Source organism: Pocillopora damicornis, chromosome 11, assembly GCF_964200805.1.
Source record: "Pocillopora damicornis chromosome 11, jaPocDami1.2, whole genome shotgun sequence".
Taxonomy (NCBI): Eukaryota; Metazoa; Cnidaria; class Anthozoa; order Scleractinia; family Pocilloporidae; genus Pocillopora; species Pocillopora damicornis.
In genome coordinates this window covers 5,092,331-5,111,597 of record NC_142680.1, presented here as the reverse complement: position 1 = coordinate 5,111,597, position 19,267 = coordinate 5,092,331, and the positions used below count along the sequence as shown (strand labels likewise).

Genomic DNA, 19,267 nt, shown 5'->3' with positions numbered 1-19,267 from the left:
TTCTATGCAGACTAAATTAACGAATTCAAAGAAAAAATTTGCATGCTCTAATCTGTTGAAAAAAAATGATACTCACATATTTTCAGAGGTAAGGGTTGACTATATGGTCCAGGGCCAGCTTTGGTGTATGCTCGAACAGACACACTGTATCCTTGAACAGACACATTGTAACAAAGCTGAATATCATACAGGACAAAAAATGCTCTTGTTGTGTTAACAGTTTTGCTGTCGGCTGGAGATCTCTTTTGTCGACTTCCAGAAGATACCAATGATGCCTTGATCTCATATGAGATAACTTTGCCATAACTCTCTTTTCTTGTCAGAGGTGACCATGAAATATTGAAGGTTGTTTGGTTCAGTGAACTGAAAGACACATCATTTGGTGCTACACTGGGTTCTGAAAAAGGAAACAAAAACATTCCAATTCAGATAAGTGATCAGCTGTCAGCCATTGAACAAAAAATTTAATGACTATTTCTAGAATAATATTTGACCAAAACCTTATTCCCAAAGTTTACCTGAATTGTGTTTCAGTAATTCTTCCCTCCTTTCCCCTTCATCACATGTTTGTTTGTTTGTTTTTTTTTTAGGTATGTAGTCATTCACATTCAATACAATCATGTTCACCAGTCCTTCACTATTACATGTATGTTGAGAAACACTTGGAGTGGATAAGGAGAGTCCTTCCTGTACAACTCCTATAATACAGCTGTTCTCAACTTGTGTACGTGTACCTTGATATCACTTATTGTCAAATAACATTAAAGTTGAAAGAGAATTTAATAGTCCATTTATGATGTATTAAAATTCAGTCTTGGTGGCAAGGGGTTAGGGGAATAAAGCAAAGGAAATCACTTTGAGGTTGAGGGGCAAATGATTAGTTCCTTTTGTTTTATACCCCCTAGCCTCAGAACTATGTTAGAACTTTAATATATCAAAAATGGCCTATTGATTATAATATTTTCTACTTTACACCTACCATAATCATTAACAGCAACAGACAAGGTTGCATTTGGTCCAGGTTTGACTGTTGCAGCTCTGACGTGGAACTGATAGGTAGCCCCACCTAACACATCCACTGTATAACTTAACAAGTTTCCTCCTAAGGTTTCAGTATGAACATTATGAGGATCTTCATTGTGACTATAAAACACAGTGTAATGCCTGATAATCCCATTTTTATCTGCTGGCTTATGCCAGGTGAGCTTTATCTTTGGACCAACTTGTTTATCTGGTATTATCTCAGAATGTGAAAGGTTTGAAGGAATACTTGGTGCTAAAATAGTAAAAGAATGGAAGATGAAAGTTAGTATTTAAACTAGAATGGAATAAACTTGACCTTTGGCAGAAAAAATGTACTAATTGGATGATGTGCTTTACATGTTCACTTACATTGCAGAAGCCATCTGAACACTTGCAATGCATTCCCTGCTATGAATAATACTTTGTTCTCAATGTTACTACTGTCTTAACTCTATCAATATCATACAGAATATTAAACTGAATACAGTAAAACTCAGGCAATCTATATGTACAAGGTGTACACGTATGTTCCAATCTCATTCAAATCAGCAAGATTTTTTGAAAAAATGTTTTTCCTAACAACCTAGACTGCTCAGTTTTAGCCTCTTACCATCTTCCAATGTCTGCCCAACCATCACAGAACTTTTTGGTCCCTCACCATGAGATCCAACAGCCAACACTTGAAATTCATATCTGGTATACTTGCTAAGATTAGTGAGAATTTCAGTTAATGTTGCTGCTCCACTAACAGGCTCCATGACTGAATTGTCCACTAAGCCCTTCTGTCTGTAAAACAACTTATATCCTGTGATTGTTCCATGTCTGGCATATTCTGGAAGTGATGTCCAGGATGCTCTTATACTAGTAGATGAGGTTGCAGTCACAGTGAAGTTACCTGGAGCTTGTGATGGAACTGGATTGTTGAATAAAAATGATTATTAGGTATTTTAATTATACAGCTTCACAACGGTCATGTGCTTACAAAGGAACTGAATTGGTCAACACAGATGAAAGTTGTTAATAATGATGAAGTGTTATCTTTTTACTAACTCAGTTTTTGAGTCCTCCCTAAAACTTTGCAAGTCAGAATTTCAAGCTCTTTCAAGTCTGACATCAAGTGAACCTCAGTGACTTCATTCGTCCTCAATGGATTAAATTTAGGGAGTGACTAAGTGGTAATTCTGATTTCTGTAGGGGATAACTTATAAATATGATCATAGACAAAGAACATATACATATCAGTATATCACTCAAATATATACCAGTTATGCAATGCTGAGTGGTATACCATGAAATATCACACAAGTCACTTATAGTCTGTCATTACCCAAACATTAATGTTGAGGGCAGAATTTGGCACTGACATGGCTCAAACAGCACTTGAAATATACTAGAAGCGACATTGCATGCTCGATTTTGGCACGAAGAAGATCACAGCATGCAATAAGAGGAGTAGGCACAATACTATCAAATATACAATGAATTCCTGAATTCTGATTGGCTATATTTTCTGCTGCATGGTATCTGTATAAGTAATGCTGAGTAGTATACCACTGAATATCCCATAAGTCACTAGTATTCAATGTCATTACCTGAACATGAGTGGGTGCAATACCATCAAATACACAAGGAATTCCTGAATTCTGACTGGCTATATTTTCTACAGCATGGTATCAGTATAGGCTATGAGATTTTATGTAATATTTTAAGTAAGGTGAGTAATAATACTCCCTTCCACTTTTTTGCAACACTTGTAGGATTTCAATGATAATTTATGGTACAGAGAAAATAGAATTGGTACCTGTAGATAAAAGAACTCCATAAACTTCCACTCTCAATGTCTTATGACCATGATAATCTGTTGGCACAAAACGGATGAACCTTGCCAAAGTATATTCCCTCAGACCATGTTTTACTATGTCATATCTCCCAGAGTTTCCATTAAAGACCTAAAATATTAAGATATCAATGAAAATGAACAGTAATAGACACTGACATGTTTATTCACTTCAAAAGAAAATTTCAACTTTCCGTGCACAAGTGACAGCAGTTTTCCTTGGCTTTGAATTATCAATAAGCCTATAACCAACCAATAAAAATGTAGCAAACACCATCACCACAAAAAGTGATGAAAGAGGATAATCTACAGCTCTAATTCTAACAAAAATAGTTTCAAATCATTTGATCAAGCAAAATGAGTCACTTCAAATCAGAGCTGCAAGCCACACCAACATTCCATGTTAGTGGGTTATCATACACTGGACTACATTATGCCTTAAAAAATAAGCATTTCAAAGCCTGAAAGACATGACCTATGAACCTCATGTCAGATTTTTCACTCATTTCCACCGATACTTGACCTGGTCATAAAACTGATTCAAATTTACACATACCAAAATGCTCTCCCATAGCAGTCTATAATTCTTTTATAAAAAATTAGGCTTGACAGAGTGTATTTTTGCAGGGGGTAAGTTTCTAAAGAAACTGTGGTACTGCGTCCATGGGAGAGTATAGCAGGTAATTTAGTGTTAACAACTAAGTTGAAAACATAAAATTGCCTTTTAACCCTCTATGGTGGCCAATTTATGTTTTAAACCCAGTCACTAACACTAAATTACCTGTTACGTATATTTTTATGAAACTATACAAGAACAAAATATCAAAAAATGAGAAAAAAATTCAAGCAAGTTTAGCATGATGTTTCATTAATATCAAACTGACCTTCTCAGTGTTGTTTTCTTTATATGTGTTAAAGGTGACACCATCCAATGATAATTTAATCTTGTACTTTGTTGTCCACTGATCATTATTGAAAGATCCTTGAGTGGCTACAGCACAGATAACATAATAATACTGCAGGTCAATTTGTAGGTAGTCAGTGTGATTAGTATTAGTTTTTGGTGCCCAACCCTGGTTATTTCCATTCAGACGACCAGCTGAAGGTCCACGGTCATTATTAACTTTTGATGAGGCTGAGAAGCTGCCATCTGGAATTGCATCTCTGCTGGTCACACCAATTGCCTGACTATGACATGCTGTTAAAAGACAATCATAATTACCATAAACTGTGGTTTCAACCCAGAGAATCAGTGCTGGTATATCATACATGTACAGTAACAATCACAAGAGTGCTGCACCATGTAAACACACCTCAAGTGATTTTACTAGTGATTTGAGGTAGTTTGTGTAAAGAACTGTAAGTTCTTCTTCAGTGAAAACTCAAGGCTAAAAAAAATTTAAAAAATTAATTAACTTTGTCACCTTTTGGCCTCTAATTGAAGAAAAAAAGCCATCAGGAATTTCTAGTTGCCAGAATAACACACTATATTACAGGATTCTTACAAATTGCCAGTTCATGAACATAGATCACTCTTAACTACTGGAATATTTATGTCATGTGGTCTTCTTACACCATCAGCTAACTACACAACCACTCCATTATTCTTTACTATTGATTTACAGGTTAATAATAAAAGTTTCACGAAGGGCCACATTTTAATTTGTAGCATTTATGTTTAAATAGGTCACAACATACATTTATACGTGTACATGTATATATATCAACTTTTAAACCAAACTATCATTAATACCTATCTACTACAGGGCGTGAAATTGCGCCTAATACAGGCGCCAATGCGACTAAATTTTTCACTTTGGCGACCAAATCCTGAAAGTTAGTCGCCAAATTGGCGACTAGAACGTTTCATCATAACCTTACCAAGAGATATAGATAATTAAAAAGATTTACAAAGATAAATCCGCGGCAAACTTCCTCGTTAAGTTTGTTTTCAAAACGTAGCATCTCCATCGATAACTAGACGCCATCTTGGATTTAGATGAGCCTGAACGTTGTATATCATCCATCCTAGTGTCCACTTTGTAGCACGTGAAAGATATTTTTTCTTAACTTAAGTTTGGAGGGCTATCTAGAACGCTGACTGCGCAAAGAAAGATTTTGTTTGTCTTTGAAAATGGCGACCACCTTTTTTTGAATTGGCTACCACTTTGAAGAATTTAGAAGCCAAGTGGCTATCAGGAAAAAAAGTTAATTTCACGCCCTGTACTACACGCAACCAGTTTACCGTAGTTATTCGGTTTTAAGGCGTACTCGGCTATAAGACGCACCCCCAATTCGGCAACTTCATTATTGCATGTTTTCAAACTGAGAAAATCGCTAAAATACTTGGTTATAAGGCGCACCGTTGTTTGGGGAGTAAAGATCGGTCAAGTTTATTGTAAATTATTTCATAAACTTACAAAAAAGCGAAAAAGTCGCGTATTGATTTTAGTTTACCGTTAATCAACAAAAACAGAATTGTCGCACACGCGACCACGCACACAAACAAAAGCCTTGGGTAATTGTGAAGAAGAGCTCCCCAAAATACCTGTCGGCCGACTGTCGGTCAACTGTCGGCCGACAGCTAACCAACAGGTTACCGACAGGTTAAGAAAAAAGAATTTAATTAATAATTTTAATTTACAATACACCAGACAATCTAAGAATCGCATTGGAAGATAATTTAATCGAAAACTCGGCCAAAAACTCTGATAACCATAAGCTACGTATCAATACAAACACTTTCGTTAAAATCTCCCAACAATGCAACGCTGCCTCTTATGGTATGTTATGTATGTAACAATGATGTTTGCCTTGTGCATTTGTGTTGCTAACATCGTCCTCTATCTTGCAGGTTTGGGATGAATTGCTATTTCCAATGTCAAGTTTAATAAATGATACAACTGTGAATCTTTTTACTCGTTATGTTAAGTAATAAATTACTATACGCAACAATTCGAAAATTAGACTTGGATGCGTGATGCGATAATTGATTTAGGCGCGCGCCGCTAAAATCACGATTCTACGAGTGAAGTATCTTGTATATTTCACCACTCACAAAACGGCTCCTTTAGGAGCCACCAAATTTTGAAAGTCAATTGTCTACGTATTACACATGTTGGATGTTGTATCAAGCGAAAACCGAGAGAAAACATTAAGGTTTGTGTTAACGTTTCACGGACAAGCTACCGACAAGCTACCGACAAGCTACCGACAGGTTACCGACACATTACCAACAGTCGGCCGACTGTCGGCCGACTGTCGGCCGACTGTCGGTCCACTGTCGGCCGACAGGTAGCCTATATTTCGGGTAAAACCTGTCGGCCATCTGTCGGCCATCTGTCGGCCGTCTGTCGGCCAACTTTCGGCCGACAGGTTTTTTGGGGAGCTCTTCTTCACAATTACCAAGCCTTGATTAAACAAGATGTACCGCCGGGTCTCAGTGCACTAAAAAGGCTGAAAGGATGGAGAAGGTATTACCTCTTCGCTTGTTTATTTTCGTTTCGTTTTGTGACGTATCAAATTACTAAGCACGTGCTCCCGAGCACGTATCACATCTATGCAAATTTGACTTCGCTTGTCTTTCCAGAACCACCATATTCATAAAAGTTAATGTGTGTGTCATTTTATTTGCTTGAAATCGTACCAGTAACTGTGATCAAAAAAAATTGTTTCGGGAAAATATTCGCCTATAAGACGCACCCAAACTTTCGCGGTAATTTTTAGTAGAAATTAGGAATTTCTTGAAAAAACGGTGCGCCTTATAACCGAATAACTACGGTACATTTATTTAACAATATGGAAGTACCTACATGTCTACATACAAAAATTAAATGGCAAATTTTCCTGAGAATGCAGATTGGAACCCCAACTCAGAAAGTTAGCAGTTAATAGTAGTTATTGAAAATATCCAGATATGCCATACCTCTTTGTTCTGAATACACTTCAACTTCACAAAGATTGAATCCCGATTCACCTCCTCTAAGGTCCCTAATGGTGACATATCTTCCTTTCAAACTTGGACGGCAGAAGAATGACAAACCTACTGCTTGAGGAAGGTAAAGAGTAGCTGCCCGACCACATTTGGGACTACTAGTCATGCTAGTATCAGTAATACTTGATACTGTGCCTGAAAGAATACCATAATAATAAATCACTTTTAAAAAGTACAAACAACTTCTAACAGATGACTGAAAAATAATCCATACACTGATCAAATAGAGATATTCATTTTCAAAACAAGCAAGATTTACCTCCCTGGTGACCTTTTGCCTTAATAAAAGCTGCCCTTTTTCTAGTGTGTAGGCCAGACTGACTCATGAAAGTTATTCATAGCAAGGGCATGATGCTAAGTAATACAAGCCAATTATCAAAAATAGATACTGCTATTAGTATTATTATTTGTAATAAGCTAATCCCTGCCAATAATGATGATTGTCTGACAGTTATTTTACACATCATCAAGACTGGGCTCCCACTTAAATTTCAATGTAGCCCCTCAACTATCAAAACTGCTCCTGTTCCTTAAAATTATAAAGATTCCTCCTTGCTGTTATTTGGCAGCAGCCATTCCATCATCACTGAGTTTAATCAGGAAATTATAAAAAACTGTGTATGGGCCACAAAACTCAGTAAAGACAATATATCAAGTGACAAGAAAATATGACTAATTTACACAGGAAAACTTTCGTAAACTAAAGTTCATTCAAAGACTGGTAAATGTATGAGTGATTTGAATCAAAAGCATAAAAATGGATTATAAAGTATTGCATTTAATCAAACAATAACACAAATTTACATTTGTGCCATTTCTCAGAGATTCATTTTTCACATTAATTTTACTGTTAAATCATGTGGAACAATAAAAAAAATTATAATTTTAGCCGATGAGCATAATCATACATCCAACCTGAAAACAAAGTAAAAAGAGGGCAGTCTGCCACCTTGCTCAGCAAAATGGCAATGTTTTTCAGTTCCCTGAAGCTAAAACTCAGTTCCTTTTGGCAACCAGGCACCCATAGGGTACAACCTTGTGTGGGTATGTTATATACAACTGTCAAATCAAAACACCAACATCTGAACTTAACAGCAATTATATGATACATGTACATCCAGAAATAGTTGTGGCTGAGGGTTGACAAGAATGTGGAAACCACAGCAGCATCAACAATACTAGGATCATACTGGATCGTACTGGATCAGACTGGATCGGATCATGGATTAGATTACAGATTGGAACGGGTGTCAGATCAAGGCTTGAATCATGTGTGGCATCACAAGTTGCATCATGGGTCTGATCACGGATTGCAAAAAAAAGTTTGAAAAAATTAAAACTCAAAATGGTTTTTAAATAATAATAATAAATAAAACGTAAGATTTAATGGATAAGGGAGTAGGTTTCTGAAGAAACAGTGGTGCTATGTTAGTGGGAGAGTATAACAAGGTTATTTGGCATTATCAACTGAATTTATAATGTGTTTAAATTGGCCACTGTTAAGATCTTCAAAGATGAGTATTGGCCCTTCATCAGAGTGAATGACGATGGACTGTTTCCCTCTGACAAAGGGCTAACACTTAATGGTGGCCAATTAACTCTATCAACTTGTTAATAATAGCAATTTACCTCAAAATGAAGTCTGCATGACATAATGGAGTGCAAACCCCACTGGAAGTTTTTCTGCCCTAAAACTCTATGTAGTCACTTTCACGGCTGTGTCAAGGAGTTTTGTGAAGTGCCACAATGGATGAAGGCAAGTGAGAGGTACGTATCATTTCACCAGTCCGTTATTGGTCCTCTTTTTAATATCATCTCATGCAATACTTTTCTTTAATTCAATATTACTAACTACATGTGAGTGAAGAGGCGAGGTGAGGAGTAAAAATGGTTTAGATATGACAGCTGAAGTGCATGTGAGTAATTTACATGTAAAGTTATTGTTGATATCGTGCAGATTTCATTCAGGCTTGTCACGTTACAGTTCTAATTTAAATCAACATATTTTAGTATTTCAATCCTATTTTTTATTTATTTTTATTTCACAATTATATATGTATGTTTTTTTATTTTTCAAAAATTTTTTTTCAGTCTGACCAGTGATGCAACCCATTATGTGACCTGTGATCAGGAGCCCATTACCTGGAGCCTCCAAACCAATTGTACCCTTGAGTCAACCCTGTCCCATATCTTTTTATTTTTTGAACTGAGATACTTGGGAGGTTCTTTAATTTCCTGTGAAAACATGCTGATGTTCACATAACACCCTAAAAAAAAATGGCAAAAATTTGTATACTTTTCACCATTATTGAAATACTTTCATGCAACTTGCATGTGACACAAACAAAAGAGTACCACAGCTCTCTTATGATTGGCTACTATGTAAACACCTGTAAAAAAAACCCATAGGAAGTGCTTCTAAAAATAAAAAGATACCGAACAAGGTTGACTCAAAGGGTAATTATGGAAGATAGAAGCTTCAAATAATAAGCTCCTGCTGTGATTTGTTCCATGATCCTGTCTGTGATCTGATCCAGTCCAATCCAGCTTTTTTCAATACCAGAAACCACAGTGTACCATTTCCCCCTCTTTTCTTGAAGACATTAAGCAAAGAGTGCTTTGACCACTTCAAAAATATTAGTTACTGTATGTGTATTAACCTACCAACTCTGATCTCAAATTTTGATAGGCGAGTCTGGGCTTTTATATTGACTAGATACACTTCAGTCACAAACTCATCCTGTCCTAGATCCACTCTCCACCATGGAAAATTGGAATGTGCCCCAAATGTACATGATCCATCCGCAAAGTTCATATTGCTATTTCCATCAACTGCTTTCTCACTTGTGCCACCACTTACTGCCCATGAGTGCTGATATGTTGGTTTTTGAAATGCCAGATTTTCTGGGAGAAAACGTAGACAAAAGAAAAGGAAATGTTTCCTTGGACAAAGATGATCACTGTCTACATACTGATCACTGAATGACAGTTGTATGGAGTTGTAATGAATATGTTTGTTACACTGTACATTATATGGAAAAATTAAAACAAAGAGTGTTTTAAAAAAACTGGTTAATTGTAGATGTTACATTTTGGACAGCCTACAGATGTACCAGCCTTTGCCAAAAAGCTAGAAAGCAAAAGACACCAAACTGCAATCATTTTGATGTAGGAAAAAAATCATGTGCAGGTGTAGGTCTAAATTTTCAAATTAAAAAAATACCTCCACTGTAATTATAGCATTTTTTCTACTTAGTACGGACTCCATTCTTAAGCTACGATGTAATACTATACATATTCTACTGGTCATCATTAACTTGAAAATTAATAGAGACATACTTATATTGCTAGCTTCATTGATTGAAGATTTAAAATTGCTGACATACTGGAAGATAAACTGTACCATTCTTCAACACTTAATAAGGCAACTGAATTCAAAGGTAAATTTTGAGACCCAAATATCAAGAAGGGAAAAGTGTTGTAATATATATAATATATTCAAATAGCAAATAAACCTACATTTAAATTACTTATCAAAAGACATTTCTCACAAGCATGACTATAAAATAATTCCCAACAAAACTTTTCTAAGATCTTTATGGTTAAGGGGTTTCTGTGAGATTAAACAAGATCAGTCTTGGTTTATCCACTCTACAAGAACATATTCCAATGGCACTTGTTGATTTATCTACTTTTGATTACATTCAATTGTTTTATCAATATAATTATAAAATCAGGTGTACTTTTCAAGGCTTTTGTGCTACTTAAAATTCAGTGCGACTTTTGGCTGTAGTAATTATGGTAAATACAGTTTGCACATTAAACATGCAAATATAAGTGTATTCAAACTACATGAATATGTATATGTTTTGAGATATATAAAAAAGTCTTGGATGAGTCAATTTTCCAAAGAGCAAAAGTGACTTCACCACTACATTAAGTTTAGTATAAAGAGTAAGTGAAAAGTTACCTCGTGAATAAACTTCCACCTCACACAGCTGAAGACTTTGTTTCGTTGTGGTTAAAATCCCTACATATCTACCAGTTTTCAGTGGATTGGTAAAACAAACAGCTGATGCAGTGAAGTTATGAAAATCATAGAGTCCTCCACAGGGGGTGTTGCCTACAACATTAGGAGAGTTACCTGCAGATTATGAGGCACTGAAAGTCAGAATTACTAGTAGAGTTTGGTTCCATGTGGCAAACATGATCAATTTGTAATAAATTCTTCAGCAAAGTAAACATCCTGGAAATGTTATTTGGCATATTAAAAAGAAATTAAAACTACCAAAACAAGGATTTAATCACATTAATTTTGTAAGTGCCACAATAGTGTTAACAGAGTGGCCAGGTAAAAAAATTATTACTGGAGGTAAACTTCTGAGTGTCCCATGTGAAGGTACAGTGTAGACAAATGATGACACTTGAGTACCCTGGTTCTAGTACTCCAGTCCCATCTACATGTACTAACTTAACTCTAAAAGTAACCAAGAGTAAGATCCTTGCTAGAAAATCTTAAGCTGAGGCCCTGTATTGACTGAGCAATGACAAGTAAAAAACATCTGGGCTGATTAATAACAAGGTCAATACAGCTTAGCCAAGGTTTCAAAAATTCCTGTAACATCCAAACTGGCCTGTTTTTTAGCAGCTGATTATAAGGTGATGTATGCATGGTTGACCTTACATTCAATTAAAGGATAACAAAACTCACCAACTGTTATTTTGTAGTCTTCAGTAACTACGTGCTGTGAGAACCTGTTGACTATATGAATTTCAGAGACATCAACATGGTCTGAACCCAGGTCCACTCTCCACCAACTGGGGTTTTCTTTTGTTGTATGTGAACAGCTCCCTTTTAAAAAGTTAGTGTCAGGATTTCCATCCACTGCGTTTCCAGATACACCATAAGCATTGTCAGCAGTATTGTTGAATGTTGAAGACTGAGCTGTAGCCTTCCTTAGGGCAAGGTTCTCTGTGAACAAATATTGAAGAAAATGTTACCACATGGGCCAGGAAAAACTTACCATTGTAACAGAGTGATTCCACTCAAGAGATTGTATAACAAAGAAAAATAGTTGTGTAGTTATTTTCCAAAATTCTTAGCTTTCCTTCCACACATTTTTTGTTATGTGTAGTTGTACTGTACCTACACTTCTCTCAACCAAATAGTGTCATGTAGGAGATATTTGTGCCAATTAGTTTTATGTTATAGTTCAATCCTGCGATAGCTTATGATTTACCCATTTCAGATTAAAGCTATTTTTATCATTTCCTCACTTCTGCTATAAAATGACTACTTTTTGCCTAGTTATTCAGCTGATATAACAATTGCAACATACTACAATTTGTCAAGCCTCTGTTTGTCTATATTTCACTTAACATTGACAAAACCTTCCACAAAGATAATCTCAAAGAAACTTAATTTTAAACTGTGATTGTTAAGCAAGCAAATCCTCTCTAAAACTATCAAAGAACACCAGAATATAAAATCTGCATATATAAATGGGTTATTGACCAAGTGTGAGGTCATGATGGCTGTATACTGGCCAAGTTCCTTTCTTCATAATTTTATCAACCAAGATAAAGTCAAGGTCTACAAAAATTGAAAAAATAACCAATTGAAGTTAATATCTAGCCATCTTAACTGAACAAGCCTGGTCAATAATAAAGGATTTATTATATAACTAAACACTATATTTGCTTTAATAAGAATCAAGAATGACTTGTTTATTTTGAGAGCCAGGAAAAAAGGCTAACTGTGTTCATAGTACAATAAACCCAAATAGGTTGCTTTTTTTTTTGGTTTTGACTATCTTCTGCTGCTTTTTGCAACTTTATCGCTGACATAATGCAAAAGTTATTAACTGTATAAGTCCACTTCTTCTTGCACAGGATCAAAGAGGGCAATCCTGAGTGGGCAAGATTGGCTCATCTTGCCCACTCAGATTGCCAATCAGAACACAGGATTCACTTCATATTGCCCACATGCATTGCCAGCAATATGATAAATGTATACATTGGATCTCCTTTGGTTATGGAATATTATCATGCCTGCACATATACCTGGCATTTGTTTCACTCCAAACACCTCTGTTCTCATACACACCCTACCCTGGTGTGTTTGTGGCAGGAAACGCACATATCTTGTCAGCAGTTCATAAACAACATGCTTCACCACTGAGTTTCTTTCATCATTCCCCATGAAGAACTAAGATTTTCAAAAGTTATAACATTAAATAATATTACAGATACATAATGAAAATTACTGTAGGCTTCAAGTAAATTGGTGACTTGGTTAAGAAAAAATGAGATTGTTACAAAAGGCAGCCTATGTTAGAACAAAAAATTCTGATTTGTGAGGAAAATGTTCATGTATTTTTCATCACATGAAATACATGTAAAACAACTTGTATTTTTGTACTCAAATTGTAATTACTTAGAAAACATTGCACCTTAACTTGTCCAGCTTCCTTGTAGTCCGTCCAAGTTGTCCCATTTATGGAAAATTGTAGCTTGTAGGTCTTCACCCACTGATCTGCTTGAGAATTCCCTTGAGTAGACACAGCACAGATGATATGAAGTGTCTGTAGATCAATCTGTAGATATGGGTTAGTGTCACTTGTTCCTGCACACCATGATGATCCTGATCTGTAGTTCAGTCGACCATTCTTGGCTGGTGTGCTGGCATTTTGTACTGAAGAAGCGGTTATGTTACCATCTGAAATTCTCTCATTTTCCAAACCAAGATCCAAATCGATACATACCCCTATAAAAAAGTTAAAAACAGAACGTTATAAAATTTGACATAAAACCATATTAACTCAAGGTAAATGAACAACTATTAATATCTAGCACGACATTTCTACTATCGATACCATTTCTTCAGGATGTATTCAGCCCGAAAAACTACCTTGTTATTTACCTGGATACCTAGGCGTTTTATGATCGTTTAAGTTATGAAACAGATGTAGTAAGTCGGTTCAAAATGAGAATACTGTACTCCATGTTGAATGTGGCATGCTTAGTAACCATGCCATCATCTTGAATTTTAGCGGGAAAATAACTCAGCTTGCAAAGCAAGTCACGTGATTAAGAAAAGGGGTTGTCACATGGTTTAAAGAGTTATACCAGGAAATAATCAAAGGCTAACAAAGATAAAAGGCTGTAGTGCAAATGCAGGTTGAAGCCGATTAATCTCGAATTCCGTAGGCTGAATCCTGTAGTGATTTATTCATTGTGAACCGTGGAGTGAGTGTAAATGATCCCAGTTTCTGGTAGCGGCATTGCGCACCCTTCACATGTTGTCTAACAACCTCACCCCCAGGATCCCGGGGTTGTAGGATTGGGTGTAAACACGGACTATTTTCTAACCAAAGCTATGAGGGTTACTTCAATAACCTGGGGTCCCCCACTTTCTGGTAAACAGGCCCTACAGAATTGTTCTAGCTGGTCGTTGGTGAAACCCCAAAGAGTAGTTTAAAATGATAAATTTATCAATGACATCATCGATTGGACTAACGATTGGTGAAGTGTGCCCCAATATTTACTGAAACTAGTTAACTCCTAGAACATTTTCAATTGAACACATTTCAAAATTTCACTTTAGAAAGCAAATTTTGGTTATGGTCACTATGCTTTAAGAACATCTTTCTTCATATTTTTTGTGGCCCTCCTTGCAACACGTCACTTTAATCTGAAACGCTTTTTCAAATTCTTGGTCTGTTGTTGAAGTTTGTTTCAGAGCTACACCTCGATTCGGGATTTTCATGAAAGGTCTTTGCAAATCTCAGTCCTTCGGCGTGGAAGCAAATTATATGAGTTAACAGGAATGAAATGTCTATTTACACTTTATGATTGTTTATTTTATGGTTATTCCGTGTCGTGTCTCATGAATATACATCGAATACTTGAACACCTACGTCTGAGGCGAGCTGAGTCATTCTTTATTCAATTCAAATTGTATTTTCTATTTGATTATGGTATAATGTTCGAATAAAATGATGAACATGTCTTCATTCCAACGCTTGGTCAGACACTTGTCTACTTTGGCCGTGTTTGCCTGCTCATTTGTTAAAACAATAGTCAATAATAATATGCCAAGTCACGACAAACCTCTTAACATAATTGAACTTTCAGTTTACTTTTTCCTTGAATTTCTCTGCCCTTTTGATTAGGTTCGCGCTGTTTTACTGAATAATCGTCATAGTATCTTTGTCCCACTGCCTTCAGCAGCAACTAAATGGCAGTAAATGTATCGAACTAGTTTGTACACCAAAATGGAAACTTGATGGAGTATTTTGAAATCAGTGCCAAATTTGCATAATGACACAATTTTGTGTTCAAGAAATTAGACAACTCGGAAATTAAAGCAAAGGCTCGGTATGGTGTAGAAACTGTTTGAAGTAAAAGTAAAGGAAAGCAATCGAAATCGTTCAAATTCTAAGCTACTCCTCATATAATCATAGCTTTCAAAGGTACCTCTCCTCGAGCGATGACCGTGTCTTTAAGAGACCGTCATATTTTTATCGATAACGAAGCGAGCTTGTTCTGTTCCGACAAAAGTTTCGACAAAAGTTCCGATCTCTTTCGAGCTACCGCTTCACGACTATCGTGAAACCAAGTAGACAAGATTATGCTCTTACGAAACTAAGAAAAGGCGAGCGACGAAGTCAGTCGATGAGCAGTTGTTACCTCTGAACAGGAAGTAACTCATACTATGCGAGATACGTTTGAAAATCGCCATTAGAATTCTCCCAAACTCACTCTATCAAAATAAAATAACTTGTCAGATTTTTAAGCTTTAAAGAAGATAATAGAATTAACTTGACATTTTTCGGTCGGACTCGACAGTTTGTCAACTGAGCGCAATGAAATGGAATTTAATTATCTCATATCTAAGGAGTCACTGCCAAAAAAATAAATCGGTGAATTTGTGCAGATCTTAACTCGTATGCTCAGATTACAAATGACAGAGAACTCACCGGAACCTAGAGGAATAAGAAAAGCGAAGAAAGCCACTCGGAAGTACAGCTCGGAATCAAACTCCAACATTTCGCCGCTGTTGTTATTTCATAACTCAATAGCCTTTTGCATCCTAAAAAGGTCACCATCTCCATTGAAGCGCATCTGCCAAGTTACAATTAAACTCATTATCATATATATTCCCGGAGTTTCAGCAGCTAACCGAAAGATCACGCGTCGACAAAACGGGTTAAGACTCCACTATTTTAAAGGGATAATCTACAGGCAAAAGACAACGGAAGCAATCATGAAATCTAAAAATAATTTCTGAATATAGAAAAAAAAAAAAATGACTTGAAAACTTTCTACAACAGTCTGGTGTTTTTCCCACAACTGTTGCACTATTACAGGAAGTCTAAATTATTTCTTTGTTTTTCATTGTTTCTTGGTGCGAACGTCACTGGTTATAAAATCAACTTGTCAATCATGATTTGTGTGCTGAAACATTTAAAGCTAATCTTTATTGAAATAACTTTTTTGTAAGAATCCAGAAAGTCAAACCTATGCTCAAATGTCCTGCGTGGGAATGTTTTTTCACTTGTGTATCTTGACAAGGTGAGGCCACAGTTTATGGAGAATCTCTTAAGAAACTCTTTACGGTGGCCAATTTACATTATCAACTCAGTTGACAAAACCAAATTATCAGGTTATACCCCCTACCAACCTAGCACCACAATTTCTTTTGAAACTTACCTCCTTTACCTTTGTCGATCCTGAGAGTTAATCGGTCTGAATATCACTTTCACTGACCATCTTTGTTCCTCTTTTCTTTTCTTTTTCTTTCCAGCACATCTCTTGTGAAACAATCGCTTCCAATTTAATTATCCATCTCAATTTTGAAAAAACGTACTCCTTCACAAAAACAACCTACAATCTCTGTATTCCTAAAATTTACAACAAAAACACAGATTAACGGACCACTGAGAAGATACGAAACCGTAAGGTTTAACTGATATCGTCAGTGTTCCATACCATGTTACGTTAGACCCGAAAACTGTTTGAAAATGTTCGAAAGTAGTTGTTTGACAGCACAGGAAGTTAACCTACAGAAGAGGCGGTTTTTTTGGCTCATCAAGGCAAGTAGAGACGCGAGCCCCTTTATTTCACTTGCTTGGAAAACGAAAAAAATTACCCCTGTTCTGCAGGAATTTATAGCTTGATCTGCCTCAGGGAAGAAGGCACAGAATCACTTGCGGGGAGGGGGGGGGGGCGATCCAATTGATCCCTTTACTTCATCTTACTTGGGGTGATACAAAAAGGGGGGCACCGGTCGATCGGTTTAAAAAGAAAAGATCAGAGTCAAGGTTTAGGTGTTTTTATTAAGCCACCCTAACCAAGTTAAAACAAATAATAGGAGCACATACTTGATAGATTTAATTTTGGCAAGAAAAAGGCAAACGTCATTTGTTGACGTCAAAAATATTCTTTTATTGGCGAGACAAAGCAGGTGATTGATCAACCGAGTCCACGACGTCACGCTTCAGGCATAAGACTGATATTGTATCGATATATTTTTGCGACTGTTGTGAAGGTACTTGTCACAAGACCTTTAGTAATATTTGAAGTCCATGATGCGGTTGTAAATCTAAAACTATCTAATATTTTCAATTGAACGACTCAAAGACTTGGTCGTAGAATTTCTATCAAGAGGAAAAAAGGCGATTTAATGTTACTGGTATTTCTATTTTTGCTTACATTTTCCAGAGGCAAAATAAATCCTTCACTCGAAACATAAATAAAAAAAATCCACGCATTTTCCTTCAAGGCATCGTTTGGTTCGAAAAGATACCGACATGGACTGTGGAAAGACAAAATAATCATTTTCAACGGTGCATTGCTTTATTCAACTCCTACCACAGTATTGAAATTGGTTGCTCTATTTAAAGAGCACGTTCTCCTGGCTGAGCATCTCTTCGACTTCCCATACATTTTACCCAATTTTTAGGCCACAATTCGGGTTAAATCGTTTCCTCTTAAGAGCAACATGGCTAAGTGTGACTCAGAGTTATTTCAAAATTTTCCTTTCTAGTCGGCTGGAATAAGATAAAGTTTGTCTGCACACCTGTCTTTAAGACAGTTCTATTCAGAACTTTAGCATAGATCCAATTCAAGTCTTAAATGCATATATCGATAGCCTCGCCGATGTTGCACAAAAGTTTTCACACTGAAAAATCCAATCATGTTTGCTGTCTATGATGTGTGCTCGTTGGCAAGAGGGTAAAGGTTGCCCAGCCTCAAAGTCAAGGTACTAAGAGACATGTGCAAACATTTTGAGCTCGCATTCAAAATGCGAGATACAAAGACAACACTTCTTGCAAAAATGGAGGAAATGATTTCGGAGTGGAGTTGTAATGCAGTCTAATTATGACGTCCACCCGTTATGCGAATGCGATATCCTTTTTCACAAGAACTCTCCAAAGTTATGAACAGCGACTGCTATGCAGACAGGTGTGACGGCCAAATATCATTTGTTCCTGTCAGCTAGAAATTCGAGCAATCGCTGCTTTACTTGGACTTGAGAGGTATTCAGGACAATTATACGATGGAATTACGTGACAGAGTCACTGGTCAAGGTGTATTTCAATGTGTGCTGTTATCGCCGGTTACACTAGATAGAATCCTGTAGTTTGGTTCTGAAATGTTCATACAGGTTTGAATAGCGTAACCTGTCAGAACTCAAATATGCATGAAGTAGCAGAAGCCAAATTTTTAAGAAAGAGTTTGCCATTAAAATGTTAAGCGAGCGCTAATCAAATTGTGATATTCGATGCAATGTTGTTGACGCCTTTCGTCACGAGAGGGTAAAATTTGTCAAATTCTGGCCTTTTGAAATGTTTAGAGTATCAATCGGTGTAGTCTAAAAGCTCTGTCCTACTATCTTTTCAACTTAAAATGGTTAAAATCTAAGATTTATTGAGCTACTTATATAAAACGGTCGGAGTTTGTTCAATGAACTAATTTGCATAATCGGCTGTCACGCTAGCAAAATCGCTGAAAGTTTGAAGTCATTGCGGCGAACAAAATTAATAAGTGCACGATGTTTTTATATTTTTCTGCAGCCAAACATCTTATTAGAAGAAATCAAGCGGAGTTTTCAATGGTCTGGTCTGGACTTGAGCAATATCAACCAAGAAGGAATGAGTACTTTTGACCAATTTCAGAAAGCTGTCTAACGAGTGTTTTTAAATAAATTATGACGAACCCCTAAATAAACAAATATCAAAATTGAAATACTTTTTATTCACCTAACATATCACACAGTTTAAAAATACAAGAGATTTTTTGTTGCATGCGGTGTGATACGAGGACCAGAGTATTCAACTTTTGAAATTTTCGATGTCGCAAGAGGTCAAAAAAGGGCCTTTAGAAGCTTTGACTTTTGAGAGCTCTAA

At 36.3% G+C, this 19,267-nt stretch overlaps 1 protein-coding gene across 1 annotated transcript in view; it reads right to left on the bottom strand.

Moving 5' to 3' along the window:
- LOC113670756 (receptor-type tyrosine-protein phosphatase S) overlaps positions 1–16,667 on the bottom strand; it is a 32,485-nt gene extending 15,818 nt beyond the window's left edge. Inside the window, exons 1-13 of the mRNA XM_089186956.1 lie at positions 16,569–16,667; positions 15,836–15,980; positions 13,307–13,620; positions 12,918–13,062; positions 11,566–11,826; positions 10,825–10,998; positions 9,519–9,758; positions 6,786–6,989; positions 3,745–4,058; positions 2,825–2,972; positions 1,634–1,936; positions 980–1,276; positions 77–397 (exon numbers count right to left, since the gene is read on the bottom strand). Of these exons, the coding sequence (XP_089043082.1) occupies positions 77–397; positions 980–1,276; positions 1,634–1,936; positions 2,825–2,972; positions 3,745–4,058; positions 6,786–6,989; positions 9,519–9,758; positions 10,825–10,998; positions 11,566–11,826; positions 12,918–13,062; positions 13,307–13,620; positions 15,836–15,905 (2,791 nt within the window). The 5' untranslated portion in view covers positions 15,906–15,980; positions 16,569–16,667. The remainder of the gene's footprint in view (positions 1–76; positions 398–979; positions 1,277–1,633; positions 1,937–2,824; positions 2,973–3,744; positions 4,059–6,785; positions 6,990–9,518; positions 9,759–10,824; positions 10,999–11,565; positions 11,827–12,917; positions 13,063–13,306; positions 13,621–15,835; positions 15,981–16,568) is intronic.
- Between the last annotated feature and the right edge of the window lie 2,600 nt (positions 16,668–19,267).